General features: G+C 41.5%; 1 protein-coding gene across 3 annotated transcripts in view; it reads right to left on the bottom strand.

Annotated features, from left to right (window-relative positions):
* LOC134608797 (uncharacterized) overlaps window positions 1–20,397 on the bottom strand; it is an 88,273-nt gene that overhangs the window by 54,306 nt on the left and 13,570 nt on the right. For all 3 annotated transcript variants that reach the window (XM_063451902.1, XM_063451903.1, XM_063451904.1), the window contains 4 exons: window positions 11,769–11,849; window positions 10,484–10,629; window positions 10,006–10,119; window positions 9,536–9,590 (listed from right to left, as the gene is read on the bottom strand). In XM_063451902.1, the coding sequence (XP_063307972.1) occupies window positions 9,536–9,590; window positions 10,006–10,119; window positions 10,484–10,629; window positions 11,769–11,849 (396 nt within the window). The remainder of the gene's footprint in view (window positions 1–9,535; window positions 9,591–10,005; window positions 10,120–10,483; window positions 10,630–11,768; window positions 11,850–20,397) is intronic.

Genomic DNA, 20,397 nt, shown 5'->3' with positions numbered 1-20,397 from the left:
AGCACAAACCGACCCACCCCATGCAGTAGCCGCGGTGTCCAGGACCACACCGGGTGCATGGCGCCGGAGACCCGGTACGACAAAGAAACAGCACTTCGTATCACACGCTGATTATCAAAGCGGCTCCCAGTCAGACACACTTGCCAGCTACAACACCCCTGCACAAAAGGGGCATCGGCTGACATGACCACGCCATAGAGGAATCATCCCCACACTGCGACATGCAGACAGGGCGGAAGATTGGTGCACAAGCCCCACATACTCGCAAGCTGGGACTCTCTCCTGCAGATACCGATGATCTGGTATTGCCTGATATGCACCCCTAACATGACTTTGTGTAGCATCTTCTAATGTGTAATGCTCTTCTACTTACCATGTACTTTGAGAGTGTGTCTTACTGCATGCTGTGATTACAAGCGACCAGGACGACCTGTTCCTTATCATCCTGATAACCTAACATTGACAAACCATAATCTTTAACGCAGATCCAATATTGTGGGGGGCATGCCGTCCTTGCTGTACTCATTAATATAGCATATGACTGCCTTCAACATGATATGTCTGCCTAGCATATAACTTATCACCATGATATGTCTGTCTGCCTAGCATAACTGGGAAAGGTCTGCCTGGCATGTAACTGTTTTCAGCACGACATGTTTGTCTAGCATGTGGTTGTTTCTGGTGGCAATATACGACCAACAAAATAATATGATCTCCACTCAAGTTAAATTGTTATGCTAAACGCATGGTCATCTCGACAAGGTATTGGATGCATGTCTGTAGACGCTTGCGCTACGGCTAATTCTTGTATTACGTTTTAAACCAAACAATGCGGGCAGCTACTCATGACATACCGAGTTTATACTTGAAGCCTGTAACCATTTATAATGCAACTTCAATCTATGTCAATGTTAATCATAATACCATATTACTATTGTGGCAGCATAACTAATGTACCTAACCTAGCACTGTTAAGCGTTGATTATTTCACCTTGTCCTAACGACTTCATTGCGTAGCCAAGCTTGTTATAAGTCCTGCTTTATATTATACCTAGCCTATGATAATCTTACTAAACCTAACCCAAAGCGTTTGACAACTCATCTACTAACAAAAAATTGTGCAGATTTAATAATGCTACTTCACTGTATCATCCTGTACCAAATATTGCCTGCTTATGCTGTTGTGGCATACAGGAGCAGCCTGTATTTTTTGTTTGCACTACAAAAATAAAGAATAAATAAAAAATAAAAAAATAAAAAGTTTATGCTTAATATTTGCACACAATGCATTTTTCTGCCATTTTAAGGGGCTTTGTCCGCCTCCAATAAACACTTTGAAGTTTTCATTTATCTGAACTTGTTGTCAGTGTGATTTCTTCAGCGTGCACGCATTTTCACTTTAAAATCTGGACAGGGGCAGATATTCAAGTAAACACTTGGTTTGGTCTAAAACAATTGGGCGCCCGTGGGGCTCCGGGTTGTGTCCCTGCAGACAGCCGACCTTGAAGACCTGCAGTGACAGGATGGAGACTGATCACCTCTGATATACGGTAATGACTGTGTTAGTACCTTGCCTATATATCCCGTCTCTGTGATTGGCCTGTCTCCGAGTCTGTGCCGGCTGCCGGAGGGCACCAAAGACAGGTAAATAACTTGCCTGGAGTCCCTTTTGTATAGAACCTGTATATTGACTGCCACCTGGGTGTGGATGTATTTTGCACGAGGGGTGGATAGAGTACGGGAGGGAATTTCACAGGGATATATTGACGTGGTTAAACTTCTGCAAGGTACAGCCGTAGCGCGATAAAGCACACGGCATTGAAGAGGGCGTCAGGGACGCACTTGGTGCGGGATCTGGGAGGGTTCTGCAAGGTACAGCCGTAGCGTGGTAAAGCACATGGCATTGCAGACGGCATCAGGGACACACTTATTGCGGGGTCTGGGAGGGTTTATTGTATCGCGGGTCTATCCTTTTTAAATAAATACATGAAGGGTAATTTGGTTTAATTGTACAAGTTTCTTGGTTTTTGAATGCAATCAGTGTAAGTTTGTGTTTTGTTTCTTTCCTCTTGTATACTTTGTAGACGTTCTCTATCCGGTTTGTCACCTCCATGTCCCTCCAGTTCTAGTTAATCCCAGGGGCCAGCCTGCCCCCTAAGCCACAATACCCTCTTAAGCCTTCCCAAGCCCTTGCTATCTCTCAGCAGGTTTAAGACCCTGGTGTCCAATGGCGCCTTGGTCCCCTTTGAGTCTCCCTGCAACACTCCCCTGTTCCCCGTGAAAAAGAAAACTGCCAAGGCAGAGCCCGAGAAATACAGGATGGTTCAAGACCTCCAAGCTGTTAACGAAGCAACTGTTCTGTACACCACCATTATGCCTAACTCACACAACCTCCTGTCAGGGGTCCCACCTACCTCCAGGTATTTCACAGTGGTGGATCTGGCTAAAGCATTCTTCAGTGTACCCCTGAATCCTTCGCCAGCAATACACCTGGACTGTCATGCCTCAAGGAGCAGAACATTCTCCCAGTCAGTTTGCAAAAGCAATGGCTTCAATTCTTAACTCATGGCAAAAGGCCCACACTGATGTGGTCCTGCTTCAATATGTGGATGACCTCCTCCTCTGTGCTGATGACCTCCCTACTGCAGAGCGTACTTCTGAAGATCTACTATGCGATCTTGCGGAGCAAGGATGCAAGGCCTCTAAACAGAAACTACAGTGGTGCCTACCATCCGTGGTTTTCCTGGGTCACTGCCTCTCATATGGTACCTGCCAGCTCACCCGTGACCTCCTACAGCACATAAATCCCTCCATGCCTTCCTGGGCCTAATCTCCTACTGCAGGGCCTGGATCCCGGAGGCCTCCTTCCTTATGCAACCCCTCTATGACGCCTTAAAAACAACCATTTTCCCTGTCCCCAGAGGCACTCTCCAGCTTCTTTGCCTTGAGACGTGCCATCTCCACTGCCCCGGCCCTGGGCCTCCCCGACTACCAGAAACCCTTTAAGTTGTTTGTGTCAGAGAGACAGAGTCATGCCTCTGCGGTCCTCACACAGTCTCACGCCAGTGCCCCATTGGCTTTTACTCATGCCAACTTGACCCTGTGGCAAGGGGAGTCTCCTCCTGCCTTAGAGCAGTATTTGCTGCACATACCCTCATTGACAAGACTAATGATTTGGTACTTGGCCATCAGCTTGTCATTCTTGCCCCTCATGACATTGTTGCCATCCTTAACCAAGTTCAGCCCAAACACCTCTGCTGCCCGCCACCTCCGCTTACAATGTTCTCTTCTGCTTCCAGACAACGTGTCCTTGCAGAGGTGCTACTCCCTTAACCCATCCACTCTTCTGCCTCTTCCCAAAGGGGGATCTACCCACTATTGGAACAGCCTGGACATAGACCTAGGCTATATGTTTTTTCTTCTGACTCAAGTCATCCCACGTGGCACTCAGGCTTTACCTCCACATGATACTCAGACCTTCCCGGTCCCTCACTGCACCCTGTGGTATTAAACCATCCCAGGGCCCGACCCCCACTATGAAGAATACCTGTTCCAGTTGGTGGAAGTGAAACTCACCATAACAAACCTGTTCTGTGATTCCATTTAGGATGGAAAAAGTCCCCCCGAAGCACCTGGCCAAACTCCAATATCCCTTCCAAAGAATCCAGATTGATCACATCCAAATGCCAAAGAGTGGTCGGTTTCAATATGCACTAGTCATAGTAGACATGTTCTCAGGATGGCCAGAGGCTAATATGACAGCCAAACCACAGCCAAACGCCTGCTCACCGAAGTGATATGCAGATATGGGGTATATCACCGAAGTGATATGCAGATTCAATATATGTAACTAAAGCTTTAACCCCTTAAGGACCAAACTTCTGGAATAAAAGGGAATCATGACATGTCACACATGTCATGTGTCCTTAAGGGGTTAGAAAATTAAGACATAGCAAAACATCAACAATTGCATGGCGCGACAGGCATTAGTAGGGAGACTATCATAAAGCGCCACGGAATACGCTGGCGCCACACAAACACCAGTAACAACAATAACAAAGCAGTAAATGGTGGCTAGATTGGTACTCCTATATCTGAACCGTACAACCAAGTCATATGCTAGCAGGGGTGTCAATTTGAGTGCACTATAATAGATAGAGCAGAACTACTATAGCCTAAGATCTCAAGTGTTCACAGGAACCGGTGTCTTGGCTCTAGGCAAGTGTCACTGGATTATTCAGGTTACAGCAGGGCATGACAAATCCCAGGCGCCAGGCTGCCATGGCGACTACAAATTTTGCCCTGGCATCTGAGATTTGTCAGCCTTTTACCCAAAGTGGCCGGCTGGGCAAAAAACAATTAAGATGGCCGGTTGCGCACCTGCGGGAGCATGGAGGTGGCCGGCTCAGGAAGAGTTGTAGCTTCCTTAGGTTTAGGAAACTTTATAGCCAGCCGCCGTGGGCTGTATGGAGGCGACCGGCTCAAGGAGCATGCAGCTGACCGCCCTGGGGATGGTGCAGGTGGCCGCCCTGGTTATCATAGAGGCGGCAGGCTATGGCAGCACGCGAGGGAGCAGTCTTTCTGTAGCTTCTCTCTGCTCCCTTGTGCTGTGTAATGATGCCAAGAGCCTGAAAATGAAATCATTCCAGGCCCGGCATCACTGCAGACCATACGAGGGAGCAGAGAGGAGCTGCAGGAAGATCACTCCCTCGCACACAGGAATAGCAGCCCCACTGGACCCCAGGGAAAGTCCACTCAGCTCTCCCAAAGGTTGGGAGGCTGGTTGGATTAGAATTAATCCAAGTGTGTGTGTGTGTGTGTGTGTGTGTGAGATTTTATATATATATATATATATATATATATATATATATATATATATATATAAATAAACAAGGTATCCTTGCACTCACGCTCATAGATTATTATTTGCCGGGTGCTTGTAATCCAGGGAAAAATAATACTTCAGGTACAAAGTGATCAGCACTCTCGGTCTTCAGTAGATTAAAACTTACATTTTATTGAAATCCATTTAAAAGATCAACGTTTCAGTTCCTCTTGGAACTTTCATCAGGATCAGACATACAGTATAAGTAAAAACATTGCATTTATATACCTAAAGTATAGGTGAAATTAGCTCAACAATGACTTACCCCTGTGCTCTAAGTGGTGGGAGTGGAATCCCTGGCGTCCTCCAACGTTCCGTGCGCATGCGCGGACGTGGCCACGCCCATACGTGCCGTGATGACGTCACGCGTTGCCGCGGCAACGCTATGGTCACATGGGGGCTGAAACCAGGAAGTAGCTACTAGTGATCGTGTGTAGCTCCGGTTGCCATAGCAACCCGGTTTACAACACTAAATACAATTCATTAAAGTGCTCCCACACTATAAACATAAATATATTATATAAAGAAATGATGAGAAGATATAGGTGGTAATTAATTAAGTGTGTATGGATGTGATACATATGAATATAATTGTTAGTATGATGTGCTTACTTAGACAGCAAACATGTTTAAAGATATACATTAAGTGATAAGTGAATATAATTAAATTCACATTAAGTTGCAACAACTGTGCCTAAAGTGCCAAATAGTGCTTTCATATACTAAAGCCAGTGTTGGCATGGTATAGAGACATTTTAAAGTGCCATATAAACTACAAAGTGCAAACAGTGCTATGACAAAAAGTATTTTGTAAAAGTGCAAATATGTGCCAACATATGAAGATAAAGTGCCTCTATTGATAAAGCTGAATCAAGTATATAAATGTATCTAATTAAAAAGCTGTACACTATTAAAATAACATTTAAAAACATTATTCCCATCACAAAAATAAGGGTACGTATTTACAGAAATGAGTGATAAGAAATCATTTCGTTAAGTCCTTTGGGAGCAATTGTGTTTAGTCGGAAGATCCATTCTGTCTCTCTATTGAGAAGTATTTTGCCGCGTCTGGGTATAGGGATGTGGTCTATTGCGACAAATTTTAGGGAGGAAAGCGGGTGTTGCAGTGTTAAAAAATGTTGTGCCACAGGTTGTTCTGAATGTCCATCCCTGTAAGCCACCCGTATTGCCGATCTATGCCCACGAATACTTTCACACAGCGGAGTTTCGGTTTTGCCAATGTAGGCTAACCCACATGGACAGGTCAGTTTATACACCACAAAAGGTGTTTTACATGTAATGGTATGTTTTATCTTAAACACCTTGTTATTGTGGGGATTTTGGAAAGATTTGGCAGGAATCATGTGGCTACATGTAACGCAACCTAACCATCTAACACTGCCCCGCTTTTGGATGTTCATTTCTCGTTTGTAGCATTTTACCGGATCCGTCTGTACCAGAAAGTCCTTTAATGTCCTGTTTCTCTTGAAACAAATTAGTGGGTTTTCCTTGAATACTTTGGGCAAAGTGTCGTCTGTGGCAAGCATTTTCCAGTTTTGTTTAATGATTTTAGCTATTTTTGGAGAAGCGTCATGGTAGGCCATTGGGAACACCATAGCTGGTGGCTTTTTCATCCGTTCAGAGGTACTGGCTTTCTGTGCATCATGTTGTGCTTTCAATAATTCTTGTCTGTAGTAGCCCCTTTCGAGGAATTTTTGGTTCATCTCTTCAAGCTGTTTTTGCATTTTTTGTTGATCAGAGTTATTGCGTACAACTCTTAATAACTGAGCCTTGGGTAGGGACTTTTTCAACATCTTTGGATGTGCACTTTTGTTGTGGAGCAATGTATTCCGGTCAGTATCTTTCCTATATAAACAATAGGACACACCCTGTTCTTTAACAGATATCTCAAGGTCTAAATACTGGATCATGTTCGTACTGATATTAGATGTAAATCTTACTGGAGTATCAAGTGCATTCAAATATTGGACCATATTTTGTGCTTCCAACTCTGTGCCTTTCCAAAGGATCAACAAATCGTCGATGTAACGAAAGTAAGCCGTGATGTACTGGTTGTATCTGGATAAAATATGTTGCTTCTCATATATATGCATGTAGGAGTTTGCATACATTGGGGCCATTGCTGCCCCCATGGACGTACCGGACACTTGTAAAAACCAGTCCTCCTCGAATCTGAAATAGTTTTGTTGGAGAGTTAAGGTTAACAGTTCCAGGACGAATTCAATTGGGGGTCCATCATATGTAGTTGACATACATAGGGTTTGTCTCATGGCTTCAACCCCTTCTTCGTGTGGAATAATTGTGTACAAATTACTCACATCCATTGTGATTAGGATAATGGGCTCTTCACCAAATTCCAATGAATCCAACTTCTTGATCAATTCATATGTATCACATCCATACACAATTAATTACCACCTATATCTTCTCATCATTTCTTTATATAATATATTTATGTTTATAGTGTGGGAGCACTTTAATGAATTGTATTTAGTGTTGTAAACCGGGTTGCTATGGCAACCGGAGCTAGACACGATCACTAGTAGCTACTTCCTGGTTTCAGCCCCATGTGACCATAGCGTTGCCGCGGCAACGCGTGACGTCATCACTGCACGTATGGGCGTGGCCACGTCCGCGCATGCGCACGGAACGTTGGAGGACGCCGGGGATTCCACTCCCACCACTTAGAGCACAGGGGTAAGTCATTGTTGAGCTAATTTCACCTATACTTTAGGTATATAAATGCAATGTTTTTACTTATACTGTATGTCTGATCCTGATGAAAGTTCCAAGAGGAACTGAAACGTTGATCTTTTAAATGGATTTCAATAAAATGTAAGTTTTAATCTACTGAAGACCGAGAGTGCTGATCACTTTGTACCTGAAGTATATATATATATATTATATATATATATATATATACACACACACACCTGTGTCAGTGTGTGTATATGTACCTGTGTCAGTGTGTGTGTCCGTTTAGGTACCTGCCCACCCCTCCGATCACGATTGGTGTTTTTACTCACCTTTTTTCCCATGCCATGCCGGTTTTGCGTTGCTTGTTCCTTAATCTTAATGATCTCAGCTAAGCTAATACTTTGCCATAGGAAAGCATTGGGAGGATATAATGCATGTTCTCTATGGGTAACATTCAGCACCTCCATGCAGAGCACTGACACAGGAATCTAGTAGCCGTCTGAGTGACTGTCACTAGAGGTCCTAGTAGGCACCAATGTAAACTCTGCCTTTTCTCTGAAAAGGCTTTCTTCCTCCATATTAGGAGGTGGCGGCGGGGTATGCAGCTCGAATGAGAGTCTTACACTGGCATTCTTGGGTTCTCCAAGCCTCAAAACTTTCAATTCTTGCGGCTGAGCTAGCAGTCTGACCCTGTGGTCTATTTATTTAATTGCAGGCAGTCTGATACCCTGTTCTACTTAGTCATCGTGCAGACAAGCCATTTTTTTTAAATTAAGCCTACTTTTTTGGATCCTATAGTTATATCTACTTAACTACTTACTCTCTATGCAGGTTATTGACATTTAGAGAACTTATAGGATATTATTTTCTTTATTTTTTTGTCCGGCCGGACTTATCCACCTATCAGTTTCACGCGTTAAGGAATTCCTATCTGTCTCCCTAGTCTGCAGATAGGGCAATGTCTAAGCACATTGATGGAATCTCCTGCTAATAAGTTATCGGTCTAACCTTCTTAGTAAATACCTACTTTTGTTTTCCATCTCATGCAATTGGGAGTCTCCCAACCCCATACAGCATAGGTACATGCTGGAGCTATCCCCTCCAGGGACAACTACAGAGTTGTATCTATCTGTATAATTAATCCAAGTTAGATACTTTTGTATCTCCTTTCTTTTTTTAAACAAGTTTGGTTTTGTAATTACCTCTCTGTCACTAGTCTATTGATACTTTATAATATGTTACTAATACTAAACTCTCTCTAAATAGCAGTTTGACATTGAGCAATATTACTACCATTATTGCAAATTAGCTGATATATCTATTTTAAACTACAAGTTTTATATTATCTACACACCTATCTTCACTACACTTCCTTGTTCCCCTAATGGGGGTATTAAAAATTTATTATTTTCTTTAGTTATTTCTTTATGCTCTGTGATTGCACATTGGTTGCTTCACACTAATAGAGCAACTGTCTGCAAGGGTATAGAGACTGACTTTGGGGATACTTTTTTCTAGTTAACCAATTTCACTCTAAGGTATTTCTTTGGTTGCACTAGAGATGCAATAAGTACATTTTTTATTTTTCCTTATTCCCCATTTTATTCATACTTCGTGTTGTGTTAGGCATACAAATAATGTATCAGAATAAAGCCCTATCTGTCCTTTAAAAAGAAAAAAACATCCAACAATATGTCCTATGCATGGGTTCACCTTGAGAGAAAGCCTTAATTACAGTGAAACATATAGCAAAATGTGCCTCAGTTACAAACCCTCAACTGTCAGTCAGTAAAGGGTTAACCATTTGTGTTATAATATTCTTTTTTTATTAAACATAAAAGGTAATTTATAGGAGTTTTATTTAAAACAAATCTAATATTAATGCATACACATATATGGTAAATTAAGGTCTGTTATACCAGATAAACTTACCTTTTTCAGGTATTTGTAATGTCAACAATGACTCCAGCTTTGTTGCTGGATCAATCTGAAAAGAAAAACATTCTCAGTATGGGATTAACTCACAGACTGACCAAACCTCCCCCCACCTCCCAAAAAAACCAACAGTTAATGCTAAGAAATAAAAGTACAAAAATCATACAAGCAATCAGTTTTCTAAACTGAAGAACTTTAATTGTAGTACTGAGAAAACAAATGTCTCTATTTTTTCTGTTTTGGCTGAGTGCAAAATGAACATTTTATATAGCTATTCCATGTGGTCACCACAACAATAAAACCAATGGATGTACAAGATCAACATTAATTATAATAAACTTTTTATCCCAGCATTTTTACAGGGAAAGCATCAAAACATCTGTAGCATATTGAAGTAGTTTGGGTTCTTTGTAATAATTGATTTAGTTCATAATCCTTTACATAAATCATTAAACAAAACAAATTACCTTATACATCCTTGTCCCCTCTTCCCGCTCTATTTCCAAAGCCATTCTTTTCAGAAACTGAGCTCGATCTTTAGAGGGGAATTGTGCTTTCAATACATATGGATATTCTTTGGCCTGTTTAATGAAACTAGTTAAAAAGTGAGAACTTTCCCCAAGCTTTTAATTACAGTAACAAAATCAATGTCAACGTGTTCGGTATGTAAAAACAATCACGAATCACTATTCCATTCCTTACACTGTAAGCTATTGCAAATCCTGTTTTGTTCACTAACTATTGCGTTTTATTTTTTATAAAACCATACAAATATTTAATTGATTTGGTACTAAGCTACTGAAAACAAAAGAGACTACTTTTGTATATGTATCACATACAACGGTATTTAAAACTACATATCCAACTAAATCATTGGGAATCACTTTGTGTAATCACATGGTGTACAAACCTGCTGATTACAATAACAGCTTGTGTCACACTTACCACATAGAGCCGTCTGTGTCTGAAGCCTGTAAGATGTTCTATCAGGGGAAGTAAGTCTGTTTCCAAATCGCAGATTTCACATTTGTACTTCGTCTCAAACTTATCTGGTTTAGTTTGAACTCTGTATTCTGTCACGTATTCCACTCCTTAACAACACCAATAAAGGGGAAAATGGAAAATCTGTTGCTTTAAACTTGAGTTATTATAATGACATCGAAATTGAAAAAGACTGTTGAAATAAAATTTAAATTTTAGTGAAACTTCACTTAAAAAGAACCCTTTGATAACGTGTATGTGTTTACACAGATGTGTAACAGCACATACAAACACATATGCTCTGTACACACCCCACACTTGGAATATGGAAATAGGTGATATTTTAGACTGAAAAAAAAACCATAATGTTTTAATTTGGAACACTCACATGAAGACACCCTCCTGATTTTATGTGTGGTGAAAAAAGGGGAGCAATAAACTCACAATACGTCCTGACTTTTTTTTTTTTTACACTGTTATCTGTCTAGTACAACGGTTCCCAAACTGTGTGCCGCGAAATGTTTACATGGTGCTATAATCATAGCACTGGGAATCTTACCGTGCCTCGTTCTCCCCTGCCGGCTCTGCAGGACCCGAGGGGAGATCAGAGATCTCCCTCACCGGCCCGCAAGCACTGAAATGCTGTAGCTGTCAGGGGTTAAAGAGAGGACCATGGGGAGCTCTAACATGCAGCTCCCCCGGGTTCTCCTCATGCGAGCATTGAGCATTGCCGCAGTTAACATGGCAACACTCTGAATCTCTCAAGAATAAACTCTATCCTAGCTAGAGTGCACTCCCACCACTTGGACCACCGGGGCTTCATGAAAATAATTTTTAATTAAAAAGACAAAAATAAAAATAAAGAGTATATTAATCTGCCCTCCTATGCCCAGAGACCCATAATAACTCCACCCATACACACACTGCCTCCCCCCACACACATATACATATTGCACCCTCAGTGGTTATTGTGCCTGGATTGTTTCTTTAAATAATCTACCAGTGCCCCTCCCAATGCTCCGGATCCGCCGCTGACCGGGAAACGTTTCTGCTGAACAGGGGCCCAGTATATGTGGCATCGCTGTACATATAGTCAACGTAGAACTTTTTTGACTTGAGGCGCTTTGGAAAAATATTAAGGGCACCTTAAACCTAAAAAGTTTGGGAACCACTGGTAAATAAGTAAATAAGCACCTACTCACACAATTGATTTTTTTCAAACTTTTTAGAAAAAAAAACAAAAACATACCAATGAGAGGCTCTCTGTCGGCTTGTTTCATATAATCTTTCAAGAACTGTATACGCTTTGGTGGCTTGCTTTTCACCCAGCCTGCAAATATAAAACAGACTACTAAGATACAAGTCATAGATAAATACAAAATGGTGGAGGTGGGGTGGGTGGTTGTAGGGCTGAATGGGACCTGTATGAGGCCTGGAAAAATGAAGAAGTGGTAAACATCAGGCCTTGAATAACATATTGAGAAAGGTATAGTAAGGGAGCAGGAAATGGAAGAAAAACAAAAAAACAATGACTATAGACCTAGAACTTGAAACCTAGAACTGAGAACTTTTCTTACTTCGGTAGCATAACAAAGAAGTTTTCACTATTTTCAAACATTTGAAAAGATTCCAAATATGTATATGGAGAACATTCCAAAAGAAGTATAATGTAGTAGGTAAATATGGAGCAGGGCATAAAAAATATTTTATTTCCTGTTTCATATGTGACATAGGATGTTTTCATTTAAACACTGCTGGTAGTCATGAGGAAAAGTAGACAATGTTATAAGGAAAAAGTTATAGTAAGGGAAAGGGAAACAATTAATATAATTGCTCAACAAGAATTCTCTCAGTTCAGTGTAAAAGATGAGCAGTTAGATATTTAACCTATCCTGTCAATCTGACTGCCCAGGTAGTTTCAAATGAATGGCATGTCAAACCATACCCAAATTTACCATTGACTTGATTTACTTTACTTGCCATAAATTTGCTTTTCCATATGATTTCTGGCAGTAAGAAAAAAAGGGTTGTACAAACACCGGGGAAGAACATTATAGGACCCACCAATTTTGTGGTACTGTGATGTAGTGGTGCTCTTAACACAATATGGCCATATGGTGTAACTGATTCCCCATATTTGTTTGCGGAGATAGGCGATTTTAAGTAGCCTTATCAAATGTAAAAATTTATTTTTACGCACACTGTTGCTTAGTCTGTATCACCCTGGGAAAGAAAAGCAGAAACTAGATACATTTTTAAGTACATAATAGAGAGCACATCCCCTTAATCCCACTCCCATGCTTTTTAAATAAACAGCAAACCACTAAGCCTTACCCAGAGATGACGGCATGAGAATTTATGAAAAACTACAAAACAACTTTAATTAATAAACAAACCAATACTGCTGATAATCCTATACAAAAGCAATTTTAATGCAAATAAAATAATTTTTTCCATAAGATAGCGGCAGTACTAATACAACAGCTTTAAGAACTTTGTGCCTAAATAACGATTCCTGAGAGGAAGATTCCTAGTAAATACATGTGCATCCATAGGTTCAAACACTGGTTCTGTTACTGGAAGTAGTACCAAGTTTAAGTCCAAAGGAGGATCATGGATTCTTAGTCTCATTCTGGAGAAAGCCTTAAAGAATATGACAATTAAAGGATTGGAACCAAGGTTTTTATCACTAAAATGGCAGTTGCAGAAATGTATAACCATAAAACTTTGTGGTCCAATAAATGTTAAATAAGTGCACCAGCAGGTCTTATTTAACGTTCTAGGAAGTAATTTTGCGCCCAAATTAGAGATCACATTGCACCCAGCGCTCCGCAATCTCCCAGTGGAACGCAACAGTGACAGATGATCGTTAGAATGCTCTTACTTCTCCTGCAACTGCATAGAAAGCTCTTCTCAGGAAAGTCTCAGCTACATTGTCCAACGGATCCACAAGAAAAAGTATTTTTCCCCAAGGTGAGCCATTGGTTCATTTACCTTAGTAACCTTTTCCAGAGGTTTTTGATCATTCTTAATGCCTAAAATGCTTAGCGATAAATTGCCTCTTGCATTCTATTCCCTGGACATTATTTCTTTAAAGGAACACTATAGTGTCAGGAATGCCAACGTATATTCCTAACACTATATAGTGTTAAACTATTTAGCTCCCTTGCCCCTCTCAGATCTTCCACGCTGCACGGGTCTTGCCTCTGTGGCCGAGATCATCAATCTTGATAATCTCTGGCCATACAATGGTTTTCCATGGGAAAAAACACCCCCCTGCGCCAATCAGCATCTCATTGTAGAGATGAATCAAAGCATCTCTATGGGGGAACATTCAGCATCTCCATGCAGACCGTGAGTGAGATAGGAAACCCAGAGTTGCCCTAAGCATTTTATTTGAAAAGGCAGTGTTTACATTGAAAGGCCTTCAGGGACAAGCTATAGACACCAGAACAACTACATTAAGCCCTCTTGGCTAGGCAATGAAGACGGAAACACTGTCTAGCATGCAGAACCGCCAAATCATTTAAATAACCAAAGATCGCCAAATCATTTAAATAACCAAACCAAGGTGGACAAAGAACGGGTGCAGAGCCCTGAAAACAAAAGCCTCTGTCTTTTTATTTTCTGTTCATAATGAAAACAAAAATGTGAGTTCCTGACTATTCTGTAACTATGAGAGACATGCAGATACTGGGGAAAGCAGAGGTTTTCTATATTATATATTTTATGCATTGAACCTGTTGACAAATAAATAAAAAAAAACTTAACTTAAATCACTCCCATATACAGTTGCAAGAAAAAGTATGTGAACCTTTTTAAATGATATAGATTTCTGCACAAATTTGTCATAAAATGTGATCTGATCATCTAAGTCACAATAATAGACAATCACAGTCTGCTTAAACTAATAACACACAAAGAATGAAATGTTGCCATGTTTTTATTGAAGACACCATGTAAACATTCACAGTGCAGTGGAAAAAGTATGTGAACCCCTAGATTAATGACATCTCCAAGAGCTAATTGGAGTGAGATGTCAGCCAACTGGAGTCCAATCAATGAGATGAGATTGGAGGTGTTGGTTACAGCTGCCCTGCCCTATAAAAACACACACACCAGTTCTGGGTTTGCTTTTCACAAGAAGCATTGCCTGATGTGAATGATGCCTCGCACAAAAGAGCTCTCAGAAGACCTACGATTAAGAATTGTTGACTTGCATAAAGCTGGAAAGGGTTATAAAAGTATCTCCAAAAGCCTTGCTGTTCATCAGTCCACGGTAAGACAAATTGTCTATAAATGGAGAAAGTTCAGCACTGCTGCTACTCTCCCTAGGAGTGGCCGTCCTATAAAGATGACTGCAAGAGCACAGCGCAGATTGCTCAATGAGGTGAAGGAGAATCCTAGAGTGTCAGCTAAAGACTTACAAAAGTCACTGGTAAATGCTAACATCTCTGTTAGCGAATCTACAATACGTAAAACACTAAACAAGAATGGATTTCATGGGAGAATACCACAGAGGAAGCCACTGCTGTCCAAACAAAACATTGCTGCACGTTTACAGTTTGCACAAGAGCACCTGGATGTTCCACAGCAGTACTTGCAAAATATTCTGTGGACATATGAAACCAAAGTTGAGTTGTTTGGAAGAAACATACAACACTATGTGTGGCGAAAAAAAGGTACAGCACACCAACATCAAAACCTCATCCCAACTGTGAAGTATGGTGGTGGGGGCATCATGGTTTGGGGCTGCTTTGCTGCGTCAGGGCCTGGACGGATTGCTATCATCAAAGGAAAAATGAATTCCCAAGTTTATCAAGACATTTTGCAGGAGAACTTAAGGCCATCTGTCTACCAGCTGAAGCGCAACTGAAGATGGGTGTTGCAACAGGACAATGACCCAAAGCATAGGAGTAAATCAACAACAGAATGGCTTAAACATAAGAAAATACGCCTTCTGAAGTGGCCCAGTCAGAGTCCTGACCTCAACCCGATTGAGATGCTGTGGCATGACCTCAAGAAAGCGATTCACACCAGACATCCCAAGAATATTGCTGAACTGAAACAGTTCTGTAAAGAGGAATGGTCAAGAATTACTCCTGACCGTTGTGCACGTCTGACCTGCAACTACAGGAAACGTTTGGTTGAAGTTATTGCTGCCAAAGGAGGCTCAACCAGTTATTAAATCCAAGGGTTCGGGGGGCGGGGCCTGACTGCAGAGGGGAGCAGACGCATGTCGCTGCTGCTCCCGCAAATCAACTCGCCTAAAGCCGATTATCGGAGGCAGTAAACTGGAGTCCCGGTGCTCCCAAGCGTTAGGGGACATCGAGACCAACATGTTGACACCACGCAAGTGGTTCTATGTTCCGGACCCGACCCACGCAGGTTTGCGGCCTACAAGCATGGTAGCGGTGGGGGAGACGGCCGCTCCCCCACTGCGGACACACACGGCAAGGCAAAGCTGGAAACCCCGTTCCCCCCCCCCCCCCTATGGACCGGCGGGGGTTATCCCGGTCCCCACCGAAGCGACACACATGGCTATGCGGAAGGCATCTGCCCACACGGGCTTGGGCTCCGGACGCTCCGGGCCTAGCAATACTGCAGAAGCCCCTAGTCTTATAGTTCCTGAAACCGCACAAGCCACGATCTAATTTTCCAACAATTCATGGAAAAGCTGGACAGAATCTTTGCATCACCCCAAGTACATTACGTAGGTACAGCATGTGGGCCGGGGAAACGGGCGGAAAGGGCCTACTACGGGCACGACATACCCTTCAGCGCTAAAATCTAGCACCGACCCCCTCCCGGGACGGGGGTCACCAGGAGGCTAACTCCTCAGCATCAGCCACATCGCCGGAAGCCTAACCGCCGCTGGCGGCGACGAATCACCGGGGCTATCCGAAGCGCCCTCACAGGGAAGAACTCGGCCTCTTATGGCACCCGAGTTCGTGGATCCAGGATGCAGACCCCACACGGAGCCTGGGGCCAAGGGGAGACCCGACCGCCCTCACACACACCCCCCCCCCCACTCAACGCACACAGCCCCTCACAGGCAGCAGACACGGACGGAGGTTCTCGTCAGGATCTGTCGGAGAGGACGACTCACCAAGGCATCAATCCGACCACGATGCCTGGCCCGTCCATCCAGCACTCAGAGCCGGCATAGGCGGAACAAACCGAACTGTATTTACGATACTCCTGCAGACCTCACAGTGGAGGCAAGACTGGACTCTGTCGGACAATATATCATTTAACAACTCGTTAGCGGTATAGTGCTTAAGCATGCTGTATTTGCCTTCCTTTGAATATTGCTAACAGATTCTCACTGTTCACAACGCTAATAAGTCTTAAGCTTCCGTTTACCAGTATATAATATTTAGACTAGACTACCAGCTAAGACTGATGAGGTAAGCAGCCTATGCCCTGACCGACAGATACTAGACTTGACTTTAGCAATGTCTGAAGCATTACTCGTTTTAACTAAATTCGTATACCAATAATACTTTTAGCATATAGCCTGTTCCATCTGTTAAATGACACATGCGACCAAAACAGCTTTAGGTAATCTTTCTCTATTTGTTCAGCTTGAATGTCTAGGCCTCTCCTTCTACATTGTCGATGTATACAAACTTGTGTAGCAATGTTCCATGTGTGATTAGCCTGACACCAGCTCAGAGTAACTGCTTAACCAGGTTGTGTGTCCCATAGCCTGATTATTTCTCTGTTATTTCCATGCCAAATAAAGCATAGATTGTATATCATATGTTAATCATCAGTTACACTCTTGTTTCCTTTACTTTATCGCTGACGGTATCACCGTATAGTCCGAAGCTACTTTTCTAACTACTACTCTATGCAGGATCTTAACTACTTGGAAAGCGTACTTAATAAAAAAAAGAAAAAATGAGGCTCCCAATCGTAGGAGATGTACTACTGTGTTACAATGATCCCACTATGTACTAATACTATGCTTCCCCTCCTCTTCATTCTGTATCCCATTTAACCCCTGCCTCAATAAAAGAAAGATTGAAAGAAAAAAAATCCAAGGGTTCACATACTTTTCCCACCTGCACTGTGAATGTTTACATGGTGTGTTCAATAAAAACATGGCAACATTTCATTCTTTGTGTGTTATTAGTTTAAGCAGACTGTGATTGTCTATTGTTGTGACTTAGATCACATTTTATGACCAATTTGTGCAGAAATTCATATCATTCCAAAGGGTTCACATACTTTTTCTTGCAACTGTATATCACATCACAAAGATACATCCCTCCATTCCTATACTTCCTAGACGGTGCTAGAAGCATTGGCTAGGGAGTTTCTATAGCAATCACATGTGCTGTGGTTGTTATGCCTGGGAGAGCCGAACAATCCCCGTGGGAGGTTTTTATTGCTCTCCCTTTTCAGTCAATGACTTGCCACGCCATGGCATGGACTAAAAGCTCGGAAAAAAGCATATTTTTAAAGTTTTTCTTCTAATCTAAATATTTACTAGCAAAACTACAAGTACAATGTAGAGATAGAATTTTACACTCAATCTAATGAACATAAGTTGTTAGGGGCATGAGCGATGCCCTTTAAAAAGTCTCTAGGTACTGACAGGCCTTCCCAGGGGACAGCTACAAAACTCTATTTTATTGACACAGATGGGATGGAAAAAACAATGTTTTATAGCAGGAACAAATCAAACTTTGCATACAAAAGGATTGCACCTACAACAGTACAAGATATTTTTATTTTTTCATTCATTAAAAAGTGCAGATCAAACATCATTTTTGGCCATTGTAGTGTTTACTGCACAAAGAGTCTTTAGGTGGCACCACACTGGCTTGTATTAATTAAGCTGCTTGATCCCACATGGTCTATCCAACTTGGACTTCTGGAATAGACAGAGCATTGGGCTACCACCCAAACACTCTCAAGCTATACTTGGCTGCCAAGGCGGGACACCGCTTTTGTCAACTGCTCAAAAAGTTTGAAACAACCCAGGGAACGCCACCCATGACTCTTTAAATCATAATCATTACAATCAGCTTTTGTGGTTATACTGCTTAGTGTATCTTTATTTTCACACTAAAGAGCAAAATAAGTCAATTAAAAATAAACCAATATTACAATGTTAACATTTGCAATTTTGCATCTATAAAGCATATTCATCCATGTAAACATTTTTGGTGGTTTTTTTTTTTTTGCTTTGTTTTTTAAGTAAAGACAATGTACCTCCAGCAATGGACTAAAGGTATTATACTACACAAAATTACATCATGACACTGATTTCTCCCTCCCTCTCCCCCCAACAATCATATATGGGAAGCTAGGGGAGAGTGCTGTAAAAGGATGGTATAATGCTGCATGGGAGAAAAGCATTAGAATGGGAAGCAGAACAATCAACAAGAAAAAAAAAACAACACCGTTAACTGCTGAAACATTACCTTTGTCATGCTTTAAGGAAGGTATGGAGAGTCAGCTACTGATTTTGCAGCAAAAAAATGGCTTAGGTAAACACACCGGCCCAACAAAACATTTTAATTTACACATTCAGAACCTTCAACTTTTACATCAGACAGAATTGTTTATTAACTATTTTTTTTTTATTTATTTTTTTAAATGCCCATGGCAGGGTGTCAGCAGGAAATGCAGAAAGCTCTGCTAATAAAGAGTAAGTTTGTTAAAAAGACTAATAGACGTGCAGGTGCGTTATTTTCCTTGATAAATGGTTGCCTTGAAAAGTGCGTAAAGTATTCACATTGTCATGTTCATCTACTTTTTTTGCTGAAAAATTTGCGAACAATACTTGACATCTTCACCTTCTATAGTGAGAGGGAAAGAGTTCTGTTTTCTACTGGATGTATTAAAGCATTTAATGTAAACAAAGTCCAATAGACTCCAAAACTTCTCACAACTGCATTACTTCGGATACTGGACTGTTATGGTTAATTACCAAAAACAGGAAACACTGGGAGAATAAGAACAGTCCCTTGAAATCAAAATCATATTTAAAAAGGAATGAGACCTTCAGTTGAAATGTTAGGCTGATCCATCCTTTGGGAACAATTTCCAAGTTTTCACACAGCAGATATCACCATCATGGGAAGCAAGACCTCACAGAGTCAGTCTGATTGAAGGCATAGAATGCCTAGTGCTATTTATAATCCCTGCAGAGGAGACTATGTGAAAAAAAGTTTGTGGCAAAGCCAGGAATTCAAAATAATCCACCATTGTAAAAATAAACCCAACAAAGGGAATGTGTTTACATTTGTAGATCGTGCAACATATTTCTTCAGCAACCTATGAAAAACAGAGAGACTTGCACAGCAAAAGACCCTGGTATTTCTGAGTCTGACAGAGAATGTCCAGTATGGCAAAGCTCCAAAGCAACAGCAGTGAAACAAGCAAACTCATTATGTTCAAGTGAGATTACTCACTTGTTGAATGGTTTTCAAGTTATGCTGATCTTTTGACTGTGTTCTCCAAATTTGCCAGCAAACAAAATGTGCATTTTAAAAAGTTCTGATGTCTGGAAGAACAAAGCATTTAGTCAGACTTGTAGCCCGTCGCTCTTCCAGTAGCAGTAGAGTTTGGTAGCATACATTTGTGTAGGAACATCTCTTCACATGTTCTTAGTGCATACCTAGAACACTGCAGGTTAAGGATTTCTCACTTTCTGTTCCTGTGGGGAGGGAGAGACGTGGGAACAGCACAAGGTAAAAAAAAAAAGGCTATTTAACACATAATTAGACCTATACAAGTAGAGCTGTGCAAGAGTAAATACTTGACTTGTAACTAAGAACAGAACAATAACCCACAGGTCCATGGCAAGTACCGATGAATGATGGAAAATTCGGATAGTTTCCATGCAAATGTATGCATAT

The sequence above is a fragment of the Pelobates fuscus genome, chromosome 4 (genome assembly GCF_036172605.1).
Source record: "Pelobates fuscus isolate aPelFus1 chromosome 4, aPelFus1.pri, whole genome shotgun sequence".
NCBI lineage: Eukaryota > Metazoa > Chordata > Amphibia > Anura > Pelobatidae > Pelobates > Pelobates fuscus.
The sequence above is the reverse complement of the archived record's forward strand: the minus strand, read 5'-3'. Positions and strand labels throughout refer to the sequence as shown.